This window comes from Melospiza melodia, chromosome 3 (assembly GCF_035770615.1).
Source record: "Melospiza melodia melodia isolate bMelMel2 chromosome 3, bMelMel2.pri, whole genome shotgun sequence".
NCBI classification, from domain to species: Eukaryota; Metazoa; Chordata; class Aves; order Passeriformes; family Passerellidae; genus Melospiza; species Melospiza melodia.
The window spans coordinates 58,768,957-58,795,150 of NC_086196.1; the positions used below are offsets into that span (position 1 = coordinate 58,768,957).

Sequence of the window (26,194 nt, forward strand, 5' to 3'; positions counted from 1 at the left end):
GCCCTAGTTGCACTTTCAAGAGATTGTGAACTCAGGGTGCTGTTCTCAAACAGATTAAGCCTGTGTAAACTCGGGCTACCGTGTTCCCCTCCCTTGAGCTGACACTTTTGCAATGACTAAGATAAGGGAACTATTCTAAAAAAAAACAACAGACATAGGAACACTTGCTAGTGCATCCAAATATATAATTTGTGATAACATACAAAAGCAGGACTTTGTAATGTTCTTTATCTCATTTTTATCATGAGGAAAAAAGATTAATGAATGCAACAAAAACAAGGGAAATTTTAAATGGAAAAACTAATTTTAAAATAGTAATAACAGGCAACAAGCAGGGATCAATTACATTAGCACACTGTTCAAATAAAATTATGTATGTCCTGACTGTGTAATGATTTCTTTTCCTCCTAAGCTGAGCTGACAGCATCCTGAAGAGCCTGAAATACTACAGATGCCAGCTGTGTCTGGCACAGTGATTCTTAGGCTTTTTTTGACTTTGACATTTTCAACACCTAATATTTTTTGTGAGCCACTGTACATCTTAACATCAACTTACAATAAGAAAATGCTCTCAAGATGCTGTAAATAATCAGGAAGTAAAACTAACTTTAATGAGATTAGTGAAAAATTTCAAAATTTTATTCTTTAACACTGTTCTGTATGACACATGCAGATTAGATAACCATGGCCCACATGGCCCACAGAATACTTTTCTGCAACCACTGTTTTAATGTAGATAAGACCTCCCTGTAAAATATCTGTGTATTATATCATTGTCACAGGCAGAACCAATTTTAACAGAAAACTCCTACCATAGGCCATATGCACTGATGTTTTCATTGCCAAGGGTCATTTCTTCCATCTGTATCTTTCCTGAGAGTCAGAAATTGCTTACAGTAGGAGAAACCATATCAGAAAAGTATTAACATCACTCAGGAGTCCTTCAACACAATTAAGAAGTATCATTAAGGAGAAAGAAGTAGCACACTCTGACCCATGAGCCAAAAGTCCAGCTGGCCTTCTTCCTTGTTACAGCACTTACCCTCCATTCATGCACACTCTTGATTTTCTGAACTACTGGAGTTCTTACCCAAATTCTCCTCTAAACTACTTGGTATGTCATTTTATAAACACATAATCAGAATATGTGGGATACTTCATTAGTATAATTGAAAATACAGAGATGTAACAATTTCACATATATCATTAAAACATCTGAATGAAATGGAGATCTCACATTGCTTCTGTTTAGTGTTTATCAAAAATTTCTGAGTCTCTTGCATTTATTGGGAGGCAGGAAATGGAGTTCAGATGAAAAGCCTGAATGTACCCAAAAGAGTGTGAAATTTGTGATAAATGTAACTGCCTCAGTTCATTGTATCCAGTCAATAACACTGTAAACAATTCAGAAGTTGATACAACCCCAGCTTTACCAGAGTACACTTTTCCCATGGCTTCAGTTTTACAAAGGCAATCCCACATACCATCTTGCTCATGCCAAAAAAGGCAGTCACATTCCTTCACTCCTTTAACATAAACTCTTGCTGTTTGGTGACACCTCTAAATACCCACCTAACCTCTCCCAGAGCAGGCTCAGCTTGACCAAGGCAGGCAAAAAGCAAATACAGTCCATGTGTGTTTGAGGAAAAACCCAGCACAGTAGCATTTCATACTGTTACTGGTTTTCTTGCTTACACCAGATGAGCCACAACAAATGCAGTGCCTGTTTTTGATAAAGGGCATTACACACCAGTTGTGTTTGTGCTTTGGTCAAAAGTTACCAAGTTTTAGAACTATAAATACAGTTAGTGAATCGTGCCAATAAGGAATATTTAATATCTTTAAGTATTGGAATGAAAGCCTCCATTTAGTTTGCAAAGAAGAGGGCACAGATGATAATACCCACAAAATACCATGTATTACATAAAAATTCTAAACCTTGCAGTACCAGCCACTATTGATTAAATTGATCTTTATTAAATATTTACAGGTTTTCCAGAAGTGAAGTGTCTATCATTTTCCTCCCTAACAACAAACCATACCAAAACATAATCTCAGAGCTCTCCTGCACCAAATACAAATAGCAGAACAACAGATTCCTGTGTCTGAGAGTCTTTGGAAAGTGACATTACACTTACATCCCATTACTAGAACACTATGAACTCAAATATATTTTGAGATCCAAGGTAATATTTGCTTTGGCAAGAATGAAGTGTTCATATGATTCAGCTATACTGGAAAATCATATCCTGAAACAATCTTTACCAATGCTTGAAGAGTCATGAGATGATCTCTGGCCTCAGAAGTAACTGTACTAGAGCAAAGTTTGCCATTGTGTCAAGAAGACTGGAGAAAAATCACTTCAGCAGCTCTATATGCCTTTTAGTGACTTCCCACAAGCTCTGTGCAGGGATACAGAAGTCATGACTGTGTATATATACATATATATATATATATACACATACATATACATACATATATATATATATATTAGCAAAAGGAGACAAAATATGGGCTATAAGGTTTCTTTAAGGAATTATGCTCCTTGAATTGTATACACACAATTACCTCCCATCATTTGCAGTTGCTCAGTGTCTTCGTTCCAAATTGACTACTTTGTCATAGCATCTGTTAGCACTGACATTCGGGATTTATGTATTTCCAGTCAAAAAAAAAAAAGGCTGTCAATATTGTATTTAATTATGTGCTACATACCTCTCTAGCTTTACAAGACACAATTAAACTTTTCTCCAGTGGCCTTTATAGATCCTCAACTTCTTGGCTGGAATAAATCTGAAAGAGCTGAGAAGCAACTAAAATCAAAGACTACAGCCTCCCAGACAGCTGCTGTGACTGCTCAGTGACTCAGGTCTTTGAGTAACTGTCTTGGCAATAATTATTACATCGTTCCCATTTTTATGCCTTTCTAATAGCCACTTTAGAGGAAAAAAAAAAAAAAAGGGAAAAAAATCTTCCCTCGGGGTTGTTGGTTCTATGAAGGAGGAAGGAAGGAAAACAGCCACTGAGACATCAGTTCCACTTCTGAGTGTGCATGGTGAAGGCGTTTCTCTGCTATGGTTTTTTCCATTATTGTTTTATTTCCTCATGAATAAGCCTGGGGCTATGTTCCGGTGTCTCTGGAGACAATGGCCTCTAATATTGAGCCTTCGTTCCCCAAACTTTAATTTATAGCCCTGCGATCATTGATGCAGCGAGCCCAAGCGCGCAGGCAGTGCTGCGACACACTGCCCACACGCGTGCAGCTCTGACACCCGCGGCAGGAGCCGCAGCTACCGCGGCAGCTGCAACCCAGGGGGAGAGGGAGCCGCAGCCACCTCTGCGCCACGGGCACGCCATCGCCGCCCTGGCGCCCTCTCCCCACGGCCGCCGGGCACAGGCGCCATCCCGGCCCCGCCATGGCCGGCCCGCCCCGTGCCTCGGCCTCCCGCCGCCGCGGGGCCGCCTGGGGCAACCGCCGAGGCGCCGTCCTGCCGCAGGTGCGGCCGCGGGGACTACGCGCCCCAGCATGCTCCGCGCCCGGCTCCCCGCCGCGCCTCGCGTGGGGGGGCCGCGCGGCGCGCTGGGTAACGTAGTCGGAACTGGGAGGCGTAGTGGTGGAGCGCAGGGAAAAGAGAGGCCGGGAACGGCGGTGGCCGCTTCGGTTTTCCACGCGAACGAGCGGCGAGCTCCGGCTGAGGGCAGGGGTCGGGCTGGCGGGGACTGGCGGGGCAGGTCAGGCCGATAGGCGGCGGCACCTGGACGCGCCAGTGGCGGCACCGCCCGCCCGCCTGGCGGGGAGGGGAAGGAGGAGGCGGAGGCGGGGGGAACGGAGCGGCTGCCGCGCGCTGCCGCATGTGCCTGGAGCGGCGCCGGAGCGGGCAGCGCGAGCCATGGCGGAGCACGGCGGCCCCGGCATCCCCAACGGCGAGTGCGCCGCCCGCCGCCCCGGCAACAGGGTCACCGTCGTGCTGGGCGCCCAGTGGGGCGACGAGGGTAAAGGCAAGGTGGTGGATCTGCTAGCTCAGGACGCCGACATCGTCTGCAGGTGCCAGGTAAGGAGGAGGAGGAGGAGGAGGAGGAGGGAGGCGGCCGGAGCGCGGGGGAGGCCGCGAGTGTCACCTTGAGGCGGGCGGCCCCGCTACCGGCCCCGCCGGGCGCTTCTAACCGCGCCGGTTGTACCCCGAGCGCCCGGGGACGGCAGGGCCGGGGGCGGCGGGGTTTGCGGGGCAGCGGAGCCTTCCCTGGCGAGAGCCCCGTGCCGGGCTCCGCAGCCCTCCCGCGCCTCCTTTGTCCCGGCGCCGGGGGAAGAGGAGGAAGAGGAAGGCGCCCTCCTCGCCGCCCGGAGCTGGCCCCCGGCAACAGGAATGCGCCTGGGGTCGCGTCCTCCCTCCCCCTCAGGCCTCCCACTCTTTGTGTCCGGGGGGCGCCGGGAAGGGGCCGCGCTCGGCGGCTCCGGCAGCATCGCCGCGGGGCCGGGATCCCGCCCGGAGCCCTCCCGGGCCCAGCGGCGGCAGCGGCGCGAAACCGCCCGCGAGTTGTAGGATGCACGTGGGGGATTCGCGTAGTCCGCCACTACTCGGGCGTCTTCAGCTAAAACTGGCTGGAAAATGATTCGCCTGCCCTCGCTCCGAGATCGGTGTTGTGTCAATGGGATCCCACATTTACCTGCTTAGATATTTGTGGATTTTTTCCCTCTCTACGGAGGCCTTATTCCAGCCAAAAAAGCAAAAAAAAAAAAAAAAACCACCCAAAAACGTCTCTAGCCTGCAAGCAAAATACTCTTAATGCCTGATTTAAAACAACACAGATCTCAGGTGTTTTTCTTAGCATCTCTAGTATAGTAATTCTGGAGAGCACAGCACAGTGAACTGAAGCTGCGCACGGTTTTTTCTTAAAGTTGAGAGATACAGCAGCATAAAATGCCTGTAGTATGTGCAGGTTTCACGTAAGTGTTGTTATCTGTGTGCTTTTGTTGACTGCGCAAATCAAATTTGCTCTTAAATAAACATATTTTGGAAGTGCGTACCATTCCCCAAAGAGTCCAAACGCTGAACTGTTGTTGTCCAATGAGAAGTGCACATAAACTGGTGTTTTCAAAAACAAGTCAGTTGCAAAGCTGACAAGTCAATACCTTGAACTTCAGGGAATTAAATTTTGAAGTAAACAAATATATTCTTAAATGGCTGTTTTCACAAATGAATTATTTTTTCCACTTCTCTGTTTTTTGGTTTGGTATTTTCTTTTTTTTTTTTTTTAATAATAATAAAATCTGATGGTGCTGTGGTATGACTGCGTGGCTTTGTGGGTCATAGAACAGAGTGACTCAGTTCGTCCTTTACGACTTTGTTCTTGAAACTTGAAGGGCGCCTAGGTGAATGTGTGTGTTTAATACTGAGTTTTGGAGGAGAGACAAGAGAGGCAAACAGTGAATTTCTGTGTGCACATGTTTTCATGTGCTTGTTACTTGCTTTGACTCAGCTGGGTAAAGGATGAAGAAAAGGGAAAAATTCTGATGTTATCTCAAGCTAGAATTTCGTGGCCATATCGCAAGCCATGAACTTCTGCCATTTTTAACAGCTCGTTGCTCCTGATGAAGGAAGTTTTTCTTCCTCCTTTCTTCCCTCCCTATAAATGGCTGTGCCCCTCGAGTCTCCACCCACGCACTAGCTCTGGCAATTGAAGACCTAAGTTGATTTAATTCATCAGAGTGGCAGGAAACTATTTGTTAGATTTGCTTTCTACTGTTCTAGTAAATAAAACTGGGTTTTATTGGTTCTAAGGACCTTGGTGATAAGAGAGGTCCAGAACAGGGTAAGCAGAAGGAATGATTTCTCAGAATGAGAGGAGAAAATAGGAATATTCTCCTTCAGTGGCACTGATAAAATAAAATAATTTATTATTATTGAGTATTCTTTCTATGTATACAAGCATATTTGTGAACTTTTTGTTAGTGCTGGTAAATCAGTCTGACCCTTGTGCTCTTTGTAATGGTACCAGTCCAGCAAGAAAGAGAGTCACACCCTGGTCTGGTGCTTGCTAATATCAGCTTTCTGTAATTGGAGCTTCTGATCCTTATTTCACCGTTATACTCTTACTTATTCCAGGATGGTTCCTTCTGTTCATCATGCCACAGAGTTGCTAGAATGCCTGTGGATGACGTCAAATATTTCCAGAGCGCTCTTGTGGAAAATTTATTAGTTACAAGTGTTGGAGCCTGGGAAAGTTGATGTAGCAGGTCTGAGATGTCTTGGAAACTCGTGTGGTACTTGCAGTGAGACACTCCAGGGTTCTTCTCGCTGGCCTTTGTTCTGGGCAGATGCAGAGCATGAACATGGTCCTGTCCCAGAAGTGAGAGTGACTTATCACTCAGTTTTACAGTGCCTGTAGAGGCACTGTGAGAAGTTGTGCTCTGAAGTCTGTGGTCTTCTTGTCTCCTAAGCAGCGTGCGTGCTGATGACTCCAGTTTGATCGACCAACTGTGGCATTTGGGACCAGGTGCTTACTTGGGTTTCATTCAGCAGTTAGCTGAATGAGTATGTCAGGAAATAAGTTGCATTATGACTCTACTTCTAAATAGCACCCTCTAGAGTATTTTATCGTAGGTTTAGAGGTTGTGAAAAGCAGTCTTGTGCTCATGGGAAGAGAATGGTATTTTCAGAGGACAGCTTCAGAATTTAACAATTTAATTTATTATGGTTTCAAAAACAACTGTTAGAAGAAGCTAAGCTAAAATTAAGATATGTCCAGGGGCTGCAAGCATGTAGTTGAAACTGCACTGGCAACTATGATAGTTTTGTGAAGATACTGCTCAGAGTTCATGTACAATTAATACAAATGTGTCTATATGACAGGTTAAGTGTGTCGTTGTTCTTTCACTGTAAAATCAGAATTGTTCATTGTTCTTGATTTACCTCTTGGGGATTTCTGGTAAAATGGTTCTGTTGATAAAACAAATACGTTGATGAGACTTTGCACTTAAACCTGTATCTTTTCTTCAGTGTATTAAAGAACAAAGTCTGTCCACATGCTATCCCATAAATCATAGTTCAGACAGTAAAATAAAGCAAGAGTTGATTTGGGATTCAGGATTAATTGCCAGAAAAACTTTGGTTTCGTATGATTTGATTGATATAATTTTCTCTTAGTAAGCAGTTAGCCTTGATGCCAGCAAACCTGACAATTTTTAGGTTACATTGTGTTTTGTAAATTCCACAGATAATGTAAAGTTAAAGGAAAACATTTCTTGTTCTGATTAAGGACTTCCTACCATTACAGAGTGCAGTCAAGTTAAAGAATGAATTATCAGAGCTTCATTTGTTAGTGGAAGTGATGGAAATGGGAAATTAATGCAAGCAAGTTATTTTAGATAATATTTTCTTCAAAACAAATGCAGTACTAAAAGATGCTGTGAATGTCTTATATTAACAGCACTCCTCCACCCAATCTACCAGTGGTTACCATACAGCAAAAAATGTAATATTTGCAATGATTCTGTTCTCTTTCACTTATTTCATCAGGAAGTTTTGGTCACTTCCTTTTCTTACTGTTGGAGGTGGTTGATTTAGTCAGAGAATTAATTCACAGAAAGAAGATTTCTAAGCTTTCACTTATTTTTTATCCCATATTCCTCATGCTAAAGAATTCCATTTTGTGGCTTCTTTAGTTCTGTCCTACAGTTGTTGCAACTTTGAAGCAGAATTGCAGCTTCTTGCCAGATCCTCTCGTCTGGTTTCAGTGTGATGTGCCTGCTGTGGGATTCGACTCCTGAGCTACTAATGCAAGGGAATTGCAGTGTGTGGAGGCTTCATAGTCCCTTTTCCTCTTCTGGCAACAGCAGTGTGTGCAGCAATGCCACTGCTAATGGCTTGATAATGTGGCAACTGTAGTGCAACATCTAGAGGAGTTTTCAGTGCCCAGATCCTTGGGGTTAAGCAGTCACCATCAATCAGCTGATAAGCGGTTGATAATGGTTTCCATCGATCAGCTGCCGACTGAAGTCCTCACACTAATGCTGCCTGATACCTTCACTAATCTTTATATGGCTACTTTTTTTTTTAAAATGGGAATAATAAAAAAAAAATCTTCCATTTGCCAAGCCCACTGTTTTTTTCTGACTATTCTCATTTGAAAAATATTTGACTCTAGAGCCTATGCAAGCCATGCAGAACTAGGAATACCAGAATCAATAGCTATAGTTGTTGGTGCTCATTTTTTAGCTGCTCCGGCATTCAGTAAGTGATGCCTAGCTAGAGCTTTCTTTTGGTGCTGGGTGCACCGCTGGACCTTGTGGTGGTTGGCAGCGTGCCAGTGGTGTGCTCTGGTGAGGAAAGAGTCACTGAAGTTCTGTCTTTGGCATCCCCCATCAGTGACCCTGTGCGTACAGACCTGCTTTAAAGCATCACCGGCTGGTGATCTCTCATTACTGTAAACAATCACACAATGTCTACGTTATTTTAAACAGAAGAACAGTTTAAATGTGATTTTCCAACTCATAAAGTTTGCACTATTAACAAAGAAGGCCTTAAAAGCACTAAAGAGCAAATTATATCTTGATCTACTGATTTCTTAGTGCACTTTCCATCTTACTGTTACCTGTTGCTACAGAAGCTTAATGTATGTGTTTGGTGACTGAGGTGCAATACTCTGCTGCAGTTCATTAAGATTTCAAATGCGTTTTTTTATTTCTACTGTGCTACTTCATGCATTTGGAACGTGTTTCTGTAAGTGTTCCCAAAGTAACTTTTTGTTTTTCATGTCCTTTCTTGAATATTGTTGTGACTGTAGCACACATTGGTGGGGTTTTGTGCATTGAAGCAATGCATTGCTGGACATATCTGTGCTTTGAATGTTTTTCTTGTTCCTTATCTGCCTGCCTCACTTGATCTCTTATCTCTTAGAGATAGATTGGTCTTTATTCCGGACTTCAATAATAACTCCTGTTTCCTGCCTGGCATATATAGGCATTGCCACACAATAAAATTTTGCAGGTCGGATAAAACAAAGTCAGAACCATCTCTAAAGAGTCTTTCTGAATAACTCCTTTCTGTAGTAGTCCTCAGAGTTAATTCTGTCAGTATAGAGAAGTGGATGGAGTTCCAGAAGATTAATGGACTTCAGAAAAGGTAATGTTTTATTTGTTAGGAGAAAACAGGTGAATGTGTAAAACACAGTGTTCTTTTTTTGTTATATTCTGCCTCAAACTACATTCTTAACGCAACAACGCTTGTACTACACATTCAGAAATTTCTGAAGTCTAGCCAAAGTTTGGGAAACCTTTATAAAGTGTGTAACATGATGGCTCCTTGAACTAGGTTTAGATCTTGCAAACATGAATGGATTTGTAAACGAAGAAAATGGCTAACTGCTGGCTGCTGCTTATACTGAGATTCAGTGGTAGGTTATGCACTAGGGTTTGTTAGCTGTTTATTCAGTGGGGATGGAGAGAGAGAGAGAGAAACTAATCACAAAATAGATGAGAATATGAGAAAATGAATTAATATCCAAACCTTGTGGCTTTTAAAATTGTTTATGCATTTTTAAAGGGGGATGGTTTGCATTCTTAAGGTCAAAATAAATTTTTGACAATATGTCTTGAAATGAGAAGTGAGTAGCGTAGCAGTTGCAAAGCTGTGCCTACTTGGGGATGCATCATGGGGTTCAGATGTGTCTCATTAGACTGATGAATTTTTGAAAGGTGTGCTCAACATTCCCAGAATCTGATTGTAGCAAGAAGCAGCCTTTCACATGTTTCTTGTACGTGATGGTAGTATCCAGCTTTCTTGGTATATTTTTTTACTTTTCATCTAAGAGTTAAATGAAAATGTTTACAAGCATATGATGCCAAAGCAACATTGACTTGCTTCTTGCCCAACTTGGCAGTCACTTGGATAGCTAGCTCAGAAACAACAGTGGTTGCCCTGAGCTAAAAATGAATGCTGGAATGTGGTAGCAATAAAAGTAAACTGTAGAAAAAATTATGCACACACACATCTGATGGAGGGAGTTGAAAGGAGTGTATGGCTTCTTCCTTAACATTGCATGAGATAACATCTCTTTAAAGTAGACAACTAATTTTTATTCTAGAGGAAATAACTTGAAAGACTTCTTTGCTCTTCCCTGAGGCATCATATTTTTGAGATAGACAACTTGGCATGATCATGTCGTAAGAAAAGGCAGTGATTGTCATCATAGACTTTTTGGGTAGATGGTTCTCTTAAATGCACATGTCAGTATTTCAAAGCTGCTCTGAATACTCTTGTATTTAGTACCAGTTTAGAGAGCCATTTCACAATATGCTGTTAATTGCAATTTCAATCTGCTTTCCTCCAGTCTTTTTTCTCCTAAGCACCTCCACTGCTAAGTAAAGTTGTAGTAATGCAGACCAGTCTTAGCAGCTATGGTGGGACTGCTGTAGGCAGGGGGAGTTGAACTGTTTTTATGTGTTCAGAAGGGATTTAACTGTGCTGGTGTTTATGCTAACATCTGGTCTGCTCTTGACTAACAGACATGGGCTCTGGAAAAAAAAAAATTTTCAGCATACATAGGTCTAAAATGGAGAAAGATATGCTGTTGTTCCTCTGTCGTAATTTTACATGCACTATGTTTGTGTTCTTGCAGTGATTTCTTACTTGCATCTTCTATTTACATATGTGCATATGTAATATTTGGGTACCACACATGGCACACATTCATTCTTGCTCTTTGTGCTCTACACAAAGGTTTTCCAGAACAAGAAAAGCTTTGCTGGGTTTTTTTCTGCTTATAATGAGGAGATATATTTTTTGCTTTCAGTTTATGTACAAAAATTCTGCTTTCCTTTTTGGTTTTGCTGAATATCTAAATTGGTCCATTCATGTTTGTTTCCTATTCGATTGTTGTCACTTTTTTTGCAAAAAAAAAAAAAAAAAAAAAAAAAAGGAAGGAAGGGAAACCTCCAAAGTTTTAAGCTAGAATGAATTTAAAACTGAAAGGGACTGTCTTTCAGTGAATGATGGATATACTAAGTATATCCGTCATTCACTGAAAGAGTTCCCTGTGCCAGGAAGATGATGGAAGAACTGCAAATTCTTATCCCTTAAACTGGAAGGACAAGCAGTGATGTCCCTTGCATGCATTTTTAGTGAACCAGTGAGATTGGCCACAAACTGAGGAGCAAGGAACTTCTCTGATCAAACTCACCAGAGAAAAAGTGTTCTGGTTCAGGAGGATGCCTCTGTAAGCATTTGAGTAGGGTTTTGTATAATTTTTAGTCTTTTTGGGAAGTGAGATTCCATGTTTCCCGAGTTGTTGGCTTCATTCAGCTTCACATGAGCTCCTAAGTTAAGAGGCATTCCACATAAAATATACCAGAGCTTGTAACATCCACTTCGATAAACTGAGTTTTGGTAATGGCTGGTTATGCACTGGAAACTTGAAGTCTTAGCTGATAAATTTCCTTGTGCTATTTTAATTCATTTAAAAAATAATCTTTTGGTTTAAAAAGAGCATCTCTCTTTAATCCTGGGAGTTGAGATTATGTTGCAAAAATATTGATTAAATAGTCATCAGTTCACCTTTCTGAAGACCAGCATAGGTCATTACTATTTTGTCAAATTAACTTTATTAAATTATCAAGACTCCTACGGAACTCCAGTAAAAAGCCTGGTTCTTATTTGTCCAGTGAATCAGCTTAATATTATGAACCTTCCTTGGGGGCTTTTCACTTGTACAGCAAGGCAATTCAGGAAAAAAATTGCTGTTAAGTATTATTATCAATGCTGCTTCTCCATGCTGTATATATGATTAGAAAGCTATTATGCATGGACAGAATGTAGCAATCTAAAGAGCTTTGGCAAGGTTCAAAGTGAGAAGACTTATCCTTAAAGTTGCTCATATATCCTTAGGAGTTTACCAGCATGGGTCCAAAGTATGACTCTGTAGTAGTTATATGTCTAAAAATTTTTTCAGTCTTCAGAGCTATAAGGAAAAAATTGTAAAATTGCAGTCAGGTGCTTGCATTAATATTTTTACTAGTTTTGTTCTGTTCTTTACTCAAAATGTTGGCAATTATGGTATTTAAAAGCTATAGAAAGCAAAAGAAAGTAAGTAATTTTGCATAGCCAGAAAAATTACCACAGATGTCCTATTAGAAGCACTGTTCAATCAGTGTGTTTAAAGTGTGTCCTCTGATACTGTTCATTAGTCTTCAGTGGTTTTTCCAGTGATGCTGTCTGGGCAAGGGCACAGGGTTGTGTAACTGCTGTGTTTGTGTCAGGTGCACAAGTGCAGTGTTTGTGGTGAGTGTTGCTTTCTGGTGCTTTGATAGGGGCTTTTGGCTAGCAGAAGTCACTTGTTTGATTTATTGATGTTTCAAGCTTGTTTCTAGTAAAATGTCAGCTAGCAGATAATGACTTTTTCTCCTTTCAAATTAGTATTTTCAGGTGCTCAACACTCTTGTGAAAAGGGTGTTTTCAAAGAATGTTTATCAAACAGCTCCCAGAAGAGCAATGCTTGCAGCTGCCTTTGCTATCTTATGACCCCTCTGTGTGCATGTCACTGATTCTGTTCCTGTTTGCCAGGATAGGTATGTTTTAGAATGGTATCTTGTTTTGTGTCTAGTACTGACCAACCTATCTGAATTGACTATGCAGATTCTTGGGTGTGGTGCTTACACTGAGAAGGATTTTTGGACTAATTGATCTTTAACAAGCTGTAGTAAAGAAAAAAACTGTGGGGTTTTTTTTTGGTTTACTTTAAGAAAATGTCTCTGCACAGCTTGCCAGTGTAAAGTATTAAAAAATAGTGTTTTGTAGGGAATATTTTATGGAACTATGTTTGTAGATGGTAGGTATGAGGCTTTGTTACAAGGATCCCTATCAGTCTTAACAGTAGTAGTGTGATAATTTGTGTATTAGTGGGCACCTTTCTGTCTCCTGTAAATGTAGCTCTTCTACATGTTGAATAACTTGGATATTTCAAGATTACTAGCTACTGGTCAGGGATCATATGCTTTTTCAAGAAAGTCATTTAAGCATACTGCAATAGTAAAACTGGAATAATGCCTTGTAAGAGTTTATATGTTCAGTTATCCTACACAGGTTTTGTTTAAATATTACAGATTAAGTAATGATCACGTACCTGATCTTACTTTCCCTATTGCCCTTGAAATACTTTAAAATAATCCTGTAATTTAATAGTGTCAAGATTATGCAAGAAGGAAAAAAGCTACTATCTCTTAATAGGATTGTAAATTGTTCATCCATCAAACTAAGTCCTTAGATTAAATCCTCATACTGAAATCACAGAATTGTGGAATGGTTTTAGTTGGAAGGTGCTTCGAATATCCCTTAGCTCCAGAGCTCCAGCCCCCTTCTGCTATGGGTGGGAACACCTTTCATTAGACTGAGTTGCTCAGAGCACCATCCAGCCCTGCTTTAGGTACTCTAAGGGAGGGATGGGGTATCCACCACTTCTCTGGACAGCCTGTTGCAGTGTCTCACCACCCCCAGAGTAAAGAATTTCTTCCTAATATACTAATCTCAGCCTGCCTTCTCTCTGTTAAAAGCCATTCCCCCTTTTCCTGTCACTGCACACTCTTGTAAAAAGTCCCTCTCCAAACCTCTTATAGGTCCCTTGGGTACTGGAAGGCTGCAGTAAAGTTGCACCAGAGCCTTCTCTTTGCCAGGCTGAACAATTCCAGCTCTCTCAACCTGTTTTCACAGAAGAAATGCTCCAGCCCTCATCTTCTTCATGGCCCTCCTCTGAACCTGCTTCAGCAGCTCATGTCATGTTGGGACACACAGCAAAGGTTCATGCTTATTATTCGTGATGGTTTTCATGCTGTGTCTCCCAATAAATGGAAGGAAATGTATTCATTCCAATCCAACTGGCACCCTTTTGAGCTGGATTTTACATTGTAATTTGATAAAGCTGTGGGCTGCTGAAAGTGCTGATTCTTTGATCGCTGAAAATCATTTGGGAGCAGAGAGAGAACTGTTCCAAGTACAAGGAGAAAAAATAATGGAAGGAAGGAAGACAAACGAACCAAATGCTTTTAGCTTAATTTAGTGCTAAGCAGGTTGCTGACTTCTGAAAATCCAATTTTAGAAACCTTAAAGTCTGCTTAGACTGCAATGCTATGTCTTGATAGAGATGTCGAAGTAAATGGCGCTGTTATGTAAGAGAAGTATGCCTGGGACTCCAGGTGTAGTCCTGAGTGAGCCCCTTGACACGAGCATGGTGTTACTGGTTGTTGCTGGTTCTTACTGCTCTTTGTTTTGGGTTGCTGTTTTGTTGCCAGAGAATTGTAGAATTGGTTTTATGTTCTTTGTTCTGTTCGTATATACACATTTTTCTGTGATGAAAAAGGCTTCCTCTGCTGCTGTTCTGCAGAATGGGAAGAAAGCATGCCAGTGAAGAAGTTCTTTGTTCAGAGTGCTGCTGGGGTCTTACCTCTCTCATGTATGAGAAGTGATCTTTCAGCCCCATCAGTCCTTTAGTGCACTCGATCTGTTTGTAGGCAAATCCAGAGTTGCCTTGCCCTCAGGGCTGAGTATCTTGGCCATGGCACACTTGTTGGCTCAGCCAAAGGAAATGTTGTGTAGGGAGAAAGGCAAAGGAAGCCAGTGCTACGTGTGTGTGGTGTATTCCAGACTAAGCAAGAGCATCCTGAGGTCCTGCTGCACATTTGTCCACTGCCTGTGTTGGCACACACGTGTTTGTTTTCACACGTATGGGAGAGAAGTCCTGTTTGGGTACTTAGAAGATTACTGAGATGTGGTAAACTGATTTTTTATTTAGTTAGCTAGGGAGTATTGCCAGCCTTAATGACTGTATATTTTGACTGAAATGACTTGTATATCTTAATTTCCCTTTGGCAAAAGCTTTATGTAAGGTATTGAATATCATTTGAACATGAACTTTGTTTAACTAGTAGTGAAAATAATTTCCACAGTTAGTTCTCCATTATTAATGTTTAAACATGTGAATCAGAGGGAGTGTTAGTTTGAATGACCTAGCTTATCCCATTTGGTTTAGTTGGAAGAGGGAGGAGGAGTGAGAAATCCAGATGGAAAGCACAGAAGCCAGGAGTGACTTCATCAGTTTAAAGCTTAAATTATGCTCAGAGGCAGTAGTTGCCTGCATTAACATCAATATCTGGAGAAGGGAAAAAACAACCCAAAACAAATTCAAACCCCATAACCTAAAAACAACCCTCCCCTTCACCTCACCACCACTAGAACGCTGAGTTCGGATTTCTGTAATTAGAATTGTTTACCAAACCTGTGTTGAGCAATGTCTGAGCACACAACATGTGTACACTTCACTGCAAGTTCACTGTAAAGTGTACAGTGTAAACCATTATTTTAAAATATTACTACTCGTACTGTGTAACCACATGCTTGCACTTCTGCAGTTAGGGTAGAGCTTACCTGTAAATAAGCAGAAGAATTTTGAAAATTGAATTCATGACATGCTGTTACTTTAATGCTCTCTTAAAATAGGGTTTGAAATTAAAAATACTTTTCAAAATGACTAATTTTGACAGAATGACATCAAGAGCAGTTTGGGGACTGACTTAATATTCTAGCACACAGCTTCCATCAATAACACTTTTGGGATTGCATCTTTTCACATTGTGGGCATCATAATATTATAGTCAGTAATTTCTGAGATTTCAAATTTGAGTCTAATCTGAAAATACTCTTTTGAAAACCTTGAAGTATTCATATGGCTTAAGATAATGAATTGTGACACGTTTTCTACTTTAGTCTCTACTCTGGCAAAATTCCTTAAAGTGGAGCTGCTCACAGTAAACATGCAGAAATACAATAAATACCAGTAGTTTGCTTCTAGGTGTAGCATGAGCTCTGTTGCATGAACAGTCAAGGTTTAGAAAGTAAAATGCCATTTTTATTCTGTCAGCCATGGGGTATTTTTCAGTAAGCATGGAACCAGCACCCCTGGCGTCACTCAGCAGTGCAAAGATGAAATCTTGTCACCGCCTGAAGTCAGCAGTTCCACTCTTGTGACCAGCAGAGTCAGAGGCTGTGCGCTGCACACCTTGTTCAGGCACATGTGACTGCTGAACTTCAGGTTGCCATGTCTGAATGGCACCAGTAACTTGGCAGACTTTAGGACACTAAGAATTTATTGTTGATCATGATCTGATTTCTAGAGTGGCCAGGTTTTCTTTCTTTTTTTTTTTTTTTTTTTTTTTTTTTTTCTATTCATGACATAAGAGAACCTTTATATTTTTTTAAAATAATTTGAGAAGCAAAACATGAAATTAACTTGTCCAGCTAGTAGAGGACAGTCATTCACTAATACTAGTGTTATTTATGAGTTAGTCCAGTTTATTTATGCTGCTATGGGACACTTTGGACTTGTCTTCCCATTTGTAAATTACTAATACCTCAGTACTTCAGTGTTGTTCTTAGACCTGTCTATTGAATTTTCATGTAAAGTGCCTCCGTGCTCATGTTAAAGTCTAGACTGATACTAGCAGTGAATCTGATAGAAATGAATAATTTGAAGGAATCTGATATGGAAGAAGGTAACTGCCACTTTCAGCACAAGTACTTGACTATAAATCATACTTTAGTGCATAACTGTGCTGGTTTGCTTAGCTTCTCAAATATTAAGTAGAAAACTAATGTCTTTTATTGCAAAAAATACCTAGTGCATTTTATATAAGTATATAACTTTATAGTTCTTAAAATATTGTCTACTTTTGGAGTAACTTGCAGTAGCTCAGGAGTATCAGCATTTCATTTGAAAAATAATTATAAATTATCTATCTGCTAATGTAGTTAACATCCTTTTAAATCAGAGACACAATTGTGGAGTGGTAGACTGCTAAATAACCTTCCTTAAAGCTGTTGAGTAGAAAGAATGCAAACAGGAAGTTTATTCCTGAGCATTTATTACTTTTTTAAAAGAGTAAATTTGAAAAGCCTGCTTTATGTCTCGGTTCAATATGTTTCATTTGTTGTGAATTGAAAATTTATCATTGTCTGATTGAGTCAGATCACTTGCAAAGAAAATCTGCATCCAAAAATCTTTACAGCTACTTCAAGGTAATGTTCAGTTTGTGGAAAAATTCTGCAGTATGTTATTTAAATAATTTAAACTTGTATTAAACTCAGATATTTCCTTTGTTGGGTGAAGGTTTTTGAGTTTTCTCTCTTTTCTGAGGAGGTGAAGTGGTCACAAGTCCTCAAATAAATAATGCTAAAATTACAAAATTTTCATTGCTAACTTCAATGAGATTAGGCTTGTTCCTGTGGCATGTGTGTCTGTGTACTGGCACAAATGTTTGATATCTACAACTACTCTTTATTTGTATTGTCAGATACAGCTTTATATATTGGATTCATGCTTCATGAATGTTACAGAAGTAGTGAGTAGCTGTTGAGTCCCTTGCTTAGAAAAGTCCATTTGTGATACAATCTTCTGAAATGTTTCAGATTTATAATTCCATGGATTAATAATGTTTATAGTTTATTTTCATATAATGCCTTTCTTCAGTTTGTCTTGTGCTGAAAGGTGTGTCGGCTTAAAAGTCTTTGTTTAAGGTTTTCTTTCTGTGAAGCAGTTTGTTTAACTTCGGGTGTGAGGAGCCTTTAAAGGATGTTCCTGTGGTTATGACAAACAGAACCATTTTGTATGTAACCTTGTCTTGCACAAATGACTTGGTCACAAGAGAATATAAGCTTATTTTCAAAAGTACAGCAAACAAGAACTGGGGATATTTGGTAACTGTTTTGTAATCTTTTTAGTTTCATAAGCCTTTCTTGACCGTCTTTAAGATTTGGTCACAAGCTTCTTTTAGTATTTTAGATGGATTTCAGAGTTTAATGAATCTCTTAATGCTCTCTTTGTTGTAATGAAAAGTGCTAGAAATGTTTAAAGTGTTAGTTTGATGTAAAGGGTTTCTGGTAACTTAGGAAAACGCAGTTGTTTCACTTGTTTTTAGATTCACCCCTTAAAAGCATGTTTAACATAACATGCATTTAACATAAATGACTTGTACTCTTACATAACTTCTCTTATCAGGAAGGAATAGAATGAACTAGGTAGTTTCACTGGTTACTATTCATAGAAAAGCACTCAAAGGTCTGAACCCAAAATTCAGAACAGCAAGCCTGTGTGTTGCCAGATGATGACACTTACCTATCCCAATAGCTGTATGGTTTTATACTCCCAGTTTAACTGGGGATTTGGTTTTTTTTTTTTTACTTTGCTAAGGTTGCAGTTCCACTCTTAATACTTTACTTTCCATAACTGTGCCAGAAAACTAATAAAATTGATGATGGCTTTTAGAAATGTTTGCATGTTCTAGAATATTTATATATGATGATTTTAGAAATATTTTAATCTCATTCCACAATTTTGTACCTTTGATGAACCAAAACACTGTCCAAAGTCTATATGGCAGAAAATACTGATGTTGAAATTGTCCAGTTTGACAGAACAAGTTTGGCTGATTTTCTGGGAAGTCTCTGAATGCTCTTTTGTCAGTAACAGAAATGAAAACTGTGTAACCAATTTACTTGATCTCTATACTGTGTGTTCATTTGTCTTTAGTGTCAAAATCTGTTAACACTTTTTTCCTCCCTCTCCCCCCCCCCACTCAGGGAGGCAACAATGCAGGGCATACAGTTGTTGTGGATGCTGTGGAATATGACTTTCATCTTCTGCCAAGTGGGATCATCAATCCAAAAGTCACTGCCTTCATTGGTAAGTGGGACATCTAAAAAACAGACAGGACTGTAGTTACAGACTTGTGACACATTAAAATAACAAAATATATCTGAGAACATACAGTATCAAGAGTCTTTTTCTTCAGTTTTTCATAGGCCTAGATTGTTGACTGTCTTCTTGATACTGCCCTTACTCATTTGTGAAGTTGGGATTACAGAATTTTTTTTTTGTCTTGGATAGTTCACCTTTGTTCTTGTCTATCCTACCAATGTTAGCAGCTAGCTGCCCAGTGTATCTTCATTTTCCCATTCTCTTTTATTTTTTCTACCATTTATATCTCTTATTCTCAGAATACCCCACTCTTATTTGATCTTTAGCCCTGTTAAGTACTTACCATTTACTTTTTGAACCATAGTTCTTCCCTCCCTTTTCCGTTGGATTGTGAAATGAATCCTTAACTCCAAAAGACTTCCACACTCTTGAGTTCTTTCCAAGAAGTCCTTTTAGGAGAGTACATGGGAAGGTTTAGGGCACTGGCAGCACTAGGTGATACCAGGATCTGTGATCTGTTTGCTTTGTGAAGAGGGGATTAGGCTATCTAGTCTGTTGTCCCTAAAAAACTACTTTTACCCCCGTTCCACTCTCCCTTGGACTCCTGTTTCCAATCCTACATGGTTGGTGTTTTTTTCTTTGCATTGCTTGGATGGCCAACCTACTTAATAATGTGGTGTAGCCCATAGAATTTCCTTCTAAAAATGAAGGTAAACATAAAACATATGTACACACCATTATACTATGTTTGTGCTTGAGTGCTGATTCACCAAACAGGTTGGGTCTCTGGTCACTAAAGGCAATGACTTAGCAACACTTCCATGTTGCTCCTTTGATACCCTGGTCAGGATTCTGTTGCCTTGCCTTTCCTGTCACTTCTTCCTGCATCTCATTGCTTTGCAGTCTTGCCTTTCAGTTTGGTATCTATGCCAAGAGCAAGTGGTCACTGACAGTTTGCTAAAGAGCAGCTGAAGAGCCTCTGTCACGAGTTACTTGATTCATAAACAGTCCAGCTGGTAGTGACTGTATACTCTGTCAGCAGTAAATCTGTACTTGATGGGATTTGGTGGTTAATTGCCCCTTTTCGGCTGTTACATTGTGACTTGATAATGGGATAGTTATGGATCAACTTGTCCTGCCTAATACTTCTACAGAAATGGAGCCAGTGGGCATGGAAATAGATTCCTGTTGATGATGGGAAGTTTGGGATATTAACTGTTCCTAGTTTTGAGGGCTGAGGCAGATGATTCTACTTCTGTTCTCTTTTGATGTTACTGTACTGTGTTTCTTAAGGTTATCACTTGAAAACAGTAAAAAAAGGATGCCCATTTGCCTTGTGTTCTTGGGCAGACTTGGTTGAATAGGAAGGCCCCCATCCTTTAACAATACAGTAGTTGGGACAGAACTTTTTACAAATCCTCTTGCCTCTATATTCTGTCTTTTGGTCTTGCCTGTTCTGAAGCTTTTTCTAGATCCTTTTAAGAAAGGGTAAGGGCAAAGTGATTGAGTATTAAAGTAGAGTATTCCTATTGTTTAGGACTACATCATGAAGGTAATAGTGAAAAAAATCTTAAAATACTTCGTGTAGAATGCTTTTATCTATGTGAAATTAGGTGATATGCAAATAGTTTTGGATGGCAGATCCCTTCTTCAGCTAGATGTTCTACTGGTGGCTTTGAATGTACTGAGTTTGGAATGACCTTAAGATGGTTCAGTTTTGCTGTGAGAATGCTCCTTCTTAGGCACTCAGTGATGCTGGTTAATTGTATCAACTAGCAGTCTTTTTCTGAGCAGTGTGACAACTGTAGGAAGGTGAGCTTGCTTTTGATAGGGCTTTTTCCTCTGTTGTTTTTGCTGGTCTCTTAACAGTCCCACCTCTTTGTACAAAATATTTTATGTCTGTTTACACCAAAAAAGTGCCTGCAAGGATACTAGTGTTTATAATGTACCAAGCTTTCAGAAAGCAATAAGTTTATTAAAGTGAAGTACAAAGAGGGAAGTTAATTTTAGATATGAGAAAGAGGAAGTTGGATTTCAGACTGTTCTACAATTCTGTTCCTGTTTGTACTGGTCTAAATTGAAAGTTGCATTTATTAGGAAGATTCAATGCATGTAGGTAGAAAGGCATGCTTTAGGAGCAAATCTGGCTTAGACAAATTCCTTAGAATCAAAATTGCAGTGTGTTAAAGAACTTAAAATACTTTGCACACACTATATGAAGTGTCTTTGAACTGTTTGAAATGTTTTTTCCCTTGCTCAACATAATTAATTAAATTTTATATAATGATTTTCTTCAGGAAATGGTGTTGTAATTCATTTGCCAGGACTCTTTGAAGAAGCTGAAAAAAACTTAAAGAAAGGAAAAGGTGAGAATTTGAAGATAGTACTTTCAAAATAGTTTGTGGCACACTACTCAAATTATTTAGATGGAGGATACCTCTGTAGAGGTTACATACAATGTATTTTTCCACAACTCCTTTTAGCTGTTGCTTTCTGACAGTAGTCTTGCTGTAAGTGCCAGAGCCCTCATGGGAAGGCAGATAAAAGGAATCTCTGTACAGTTTCAGAATATAATCTAAATCAGAATTGTCTGCAGACATTTTTCTTTGCTTAAAAAAGTGAATTTAAGAAGTGAAATGGCTTTTTAAGTGTGTTAACCTGTTCAAAGTAATTTTACTTCTTAGAATATTGGTGTACGCTGTGACCATGTTAATGTAAAGAGGTGCTCTGGTAATCACTTCTTGATTCAGAACTCAGTTTTTGGATACTTCATGTTATGTCTGTAGCTATGCTTGGCAGCAGGCTCCTAGAAATGGGAAAAAACAATGGTCTAGATTATTCAGAACCAAAAGAGCTACTAATTGTTTGCTAAAATTGAAGAGCTAGTAGCTTGAATTCTTCTTCAGAATAAGTCTGATTTTCTCAGCTTAATAGGTTGATGCCAAGTTTTAATTACTGAAATTACTTCTTTTTTCTCTGTAATGTGATTGCTCAGTCTTAAAATAGATTGACTGAGGTCTAAGCATGAAAAGTATTTATACTTTATACATCAGAAGACAAAAATGCTATACAAAACATAATTTAAACTATTTCATTTTGCCTTTAAAGGACTAGAAGGCTGGGAAAAGAGACTAATAATTTCTGACAGGGCTCATATTGGTAAGTTCCTGTTTGTGGTTTGTTTTTGGTGGAGTTTTTTTGTGGGTTTTTTGTTTGATTTTTGTTTTTGTGCATTTTTGCTTTTTATGGACTTTTTGTGGCAGTAAAAGTGTGATAATTTTTAGCCATCTCCTTATATAGGTACTTTTCTTTGGATTAGGTCTCCCTGGCTTGCTTTGATTTATTGAAGGTCCTAGAAAAAAAATTCACTCAGGGTCCTCTCAGGTTTATGTCCTAGTGATTTTTTTATTTTTAATCCTAATCCATAAACATCACCTAGGCAGGAAAGAGGTTCACTTTCCAAGTCAGATGAGAAGCACAGAGCAGTCAGAAAGCATTGAGAGTGACTTGACTCAGGATTCATTCCCCTTTTGGTGTAAAAGTGATGCTGCTCACAGTAACCGTTCTGCTGGGAAAAGAGGTGACCCGGTGTGACTTGAAGCTCATGATCTCCCTACCCCTCTCCTTGCCACTTGCTTCCTAGAGGAGGTTTTGTGGGAAGGACTCTCTAGGGATGAAGAGAATGCCTGCCCTCCTTGAGAGGAGCTCATTATTCTGCACTGAATCTAGCCTATGCTTGAGACAGCACTGCAGTTCAGAGCCTGAAGTGAAATAGTATTGAGTCCAATCCACCAACACAGAGCTTCAGAAACTCTTCTTGTACCACTCCTACTACATCTTTATGGCATAAATTCATCCTTTAGATTAGCTCTTTAGATATTATAACATTACTGCTGCCTCTGGTGTAATTTTCTGAAGATGCAAACTGTTTAGGACTTGTTTTTCCCCTGTGTTACAAGCTTTTATAAAACTAGTTTTGCTTTTGGTTTCGCTTTCTTTGGTTTTGCTTGTTTTGTTTTTTACACCAATCTGGAATAGCTTAGTGAGTTATATAATACTCTGAAATAAATGTCAATGAACTTATTGACATTTATTTCAGAGTAAATATGTTTTTAGTTTGGAGTAACTAATGAGATTGAAATAGTTGAGTAATTGTTTTTAAGTTACCAGTATCTTTTCTGATAATTCTCTAGGTGAATTATTTGGAAATTGCTCAATTACTAGAAAAACTGTTCTGTGGTGATTATATTGCAATGGTAGTGCTGTGAATTTTTCATAATTAAACAGATTGTGAGTAAAAAGGACCAGTCGCTGTCACTCATAATCATTCAACCTCCTCACAGAAATGAGCTTTCATAATGCCTCTATTTAGAAAGTTTTGATGACAATTTGAAAGTCTTTTACCATGATAAAAATGTCTTCTCTAAAATGGGTATTGATCTATGAATAGTCTCTAACAACAGATCAGCTAAAGGTAGGTTCACACTGCTGGCCATGATGTAATTCTTTAAAATGTGGGAGTGCCTGGAAATAAACACAAAGCCAAATTGGTAAGGCAAACAGGAAAACCACTCTTTGTTCTGGAGAGATTAACATACTTATTACATGGCTCTTTCCTGTGCAGTGTTTTTAACTTTCAGGAAATAGTGCTTAAGAAAACCAGTTGAATTAATTCTGCTATCTTATAAGCTGTGCACCAGCCCACCAATCTTTGTATTTGACATGAGTCTTGTAAGATTTTTGGCATGTGGGGGAGTGGGGGCGTGGACGTTTGCATGTCTTTTGAGTTTTGTTGTTCTGTTTTGGTTTTTTCTTTCTTTTATGGTAGACACAGTATTGATACAAGGGATACTCTGCATAATCTTTATAATTAATAACAATATAATGCTTAAAAACAATCGGGGCGTATGAAGTTGACTTCTGTTGTCATAGCAGACATTGGTAGGGGCTTCTCTATTTTCAAATGTGTTTTAATTGATGTTGCCTGAAATTGTTTAAGAAATATGTAAAATAGGTGAGAATGTTAACTTTCAGGTCTCACCTGAATTTTAGCAGTATGACCTTTTTTTTTACTGTATTCTATTTCCAGGATTTTTTTCTAACTACATTTTTTCTTCGTTTATCCATACATTCTTTGAGGCCACTACAAAGCCAAAATGGCTTAGTTATTCTGTGGGACATGCATACTCACTTTGCAAATATGCTACAAAATAAACACTTTTTTAAAAGTCTCTGAAAAAACTTAGAACTCTTCCCTGTGAAAAATGTGAAAGGGAAGAAAAAACTCCTCTAGTTTTATTTGTCTTTCTTAAGGGTGTATATTTATTTTCCACATTGGTAAACAGAGTTGGTCTGAAGAAATCATTGCTGTTATAATTTGTTTCACACAAATTTTCAACTTAAGTTATTTTATTTTCTTAGTGTTTGATTTTCACCAAGCTGCTGATGGCATCCAAGAACAACAGAGGCAAGAACAAGCAGGAAAGAAGTAGGTAGTTTTATTTTGTCAAACATGGATGACTTTGTACCAACAGGACTTAATTCATTGAATCTCTGTTTTGCTTGGTCAGTAGGTTAAAAAAAAAAAATCCATGTGACTCTTGAATGTGGACTATGCAGGGATTATTTCTTACACTTTTATCTTCCAGTGAAAGATTACATGCTTAATTAAAGGGGTCTGTCTTTATAGTCTGCCTTATGAAAAGGTTTCTAGTTGTTAATTTGCTAGTTTCTGCTTCCAGTGTTTTGTTTACTGGAGGTATTTGTTTCTGTATAAATATATTTCTCTTTATGAATATTGAAGAACCCCTTTGACATCTCCAAATAACTGAAAGTCAGAGGTGCATGTAGATGTTGACATTGTCTTCTACAGAATGCTACTCACTTTCTGAAGCTTTCAAAACTTTTAGAAACTATCTTGCTATTTTTAACTTGTGCTTTCCTAGTAGCTCACTAGTTCTTGGGGCTGGGGAAAAAGCTGGCAGAATTAACAGTGACCTGTCTAAAGCTGGGAAGCACTGTAGTGCTATGGGCTTCTCAGATAACAGTAAACTTAGAAGACCTTCCAAAAAGAGAGATTACATGGATGAAAAGTAATTGAGACATACTCATCTGAAAAATGTTTGATCCATGATAATAAGCTTGAAGAGAGTGTCTGATTTGGGTGTATCTTCACAGAGGTTGCCATAGAGGGATAATTTGTCAGTGATTTTTACAAGGAGTCGTTTTCACACTTGTCTGAGCTGTACCAGCTCTCTTGTTACCTGCTGGTTTAGGATTTAAAAAGCAAACAGAACATATAGATAAATATGGAAGAATGTTCTTATTTTAATGAGCCATTATTAGCTAGTATCACTGTGTATCAGCTGTTCTTCAATATTTATGGAGCATAAGCTAAAATTGCTATATGACAATATTTACAGTTAAAAACACTGTCATTCAAATCAGTTACTTTGAGAGAAGGCACCACTCTATATTGGTAAAAGATTGTTAGGGAAAACCCAAATAATTTGCTTTTAAAAAACTCAGGAAAATATTTATGTTCAAAGCAAAATAACTAAAGTCACTCTTGAAAATGCTGAATTTCTTCTTTCTGTGGAGTTCTTGATCTACAACTTACAGTTTTCAAGCTTGTTAAAATTACCCTATTTCCTCCTAAATTTTAAGGCTGAATAACTGTAATGGGGAGAGTAGTACTACAGGCTGGCTAAGAACAGGCTGTCATGGATTATCAAAAGATGGTTTCTTGTTTGTTGGAGGCAAGGAATTTATGAAATAGCATGTCTTACTGCAGATTGACTACATGCCATGGTTGGTGTTAAAATTCTTTTGTGCCTAAGACTTTGAACTATTACCATTAAAATTACCATTCTAAACGGTAAGTTTATTTTTTATTTTAATTGAATGCTTTTGCCTGGTCAAATGTAGCTCAGAAACCTTCACCAGTAAGGCTCATCATGTAGCTTCCCTTGCAGAAAGGTTATAGAAAAGCCTAATACAATCTAGTCTAAAAATCTAATACAGTGCATTCTGCTTATACAGTTGTTTTAGCTTCTGTAAGTACAGTCTTCTGACAATTTTTTTTATTGATTGGTATGTCTTAATGAAACAAAATAAATGGAAACCAACCCTTCTCTGTGAAGTGTGTGAATTGGGGTGGATGCTGGAGGCTAGAGTCTGTTGTTTATGCCACAGTGTCCTGGTCTGGTTAAAGGATACAGTGTGGTGCAAAGTTCATTATAATGTTTTTTTTTTTGCTGGACTGGAGGTAAATATCACTCCCTGAGATTACTTGGTATTGAGTCTAATTGGAAGAATTCAAGTTTTGTTCCAAGGTATTTTTGAATCTAATCCAAACTGCTACGGAGTTATATACTAGTATGATCTGTATTTCTGTTCACCCACATATCAAGTGATACTCAATAACATAAAGTTTTGATATGACCTGTGCCTCCTCCTA

At 39.1% G+C, this 26,194-nt stretch overlaps 1 protein-coding gene across 1 annotated transcript in view; it reads left to right on the forward strand.

Annotated features, from left to right (window-relative positions):
- Positions 1–3,867: 3,867 nt before the first annotated feature.
- ADSS2 (adenylosuccinate synthase 2) overlaps positions 3,868–26,194 on the forward strand; it is a 36,491-nt gene continuing 14,164 nt past the window's right edge. Inside the window, exons 1-5 of the mRNA XM_063151913.1 lie at positions 3,868–4,052; positions 18,618–18,720; positions 21,033–21,101; positions 21,844–21,894; positions 24,157–24,223. Of these exons, the coding sequence (XP_063007983.1) occupies positions 3,891–4,052; positions 18,618–18,720; positions 21,033–21,101; positions 21,844–21,894; positions 24,157–24,223 (452 nt within the window). The 5' untranslated portion in view covers positions 3,868–3,890. The remainder of the gene's footprint in view (positions 4,053–18,617; positions 18,721–21,032; positions 21,102–21,843; positions 21,895–24,156; positions 24,224–26,194) is intronic.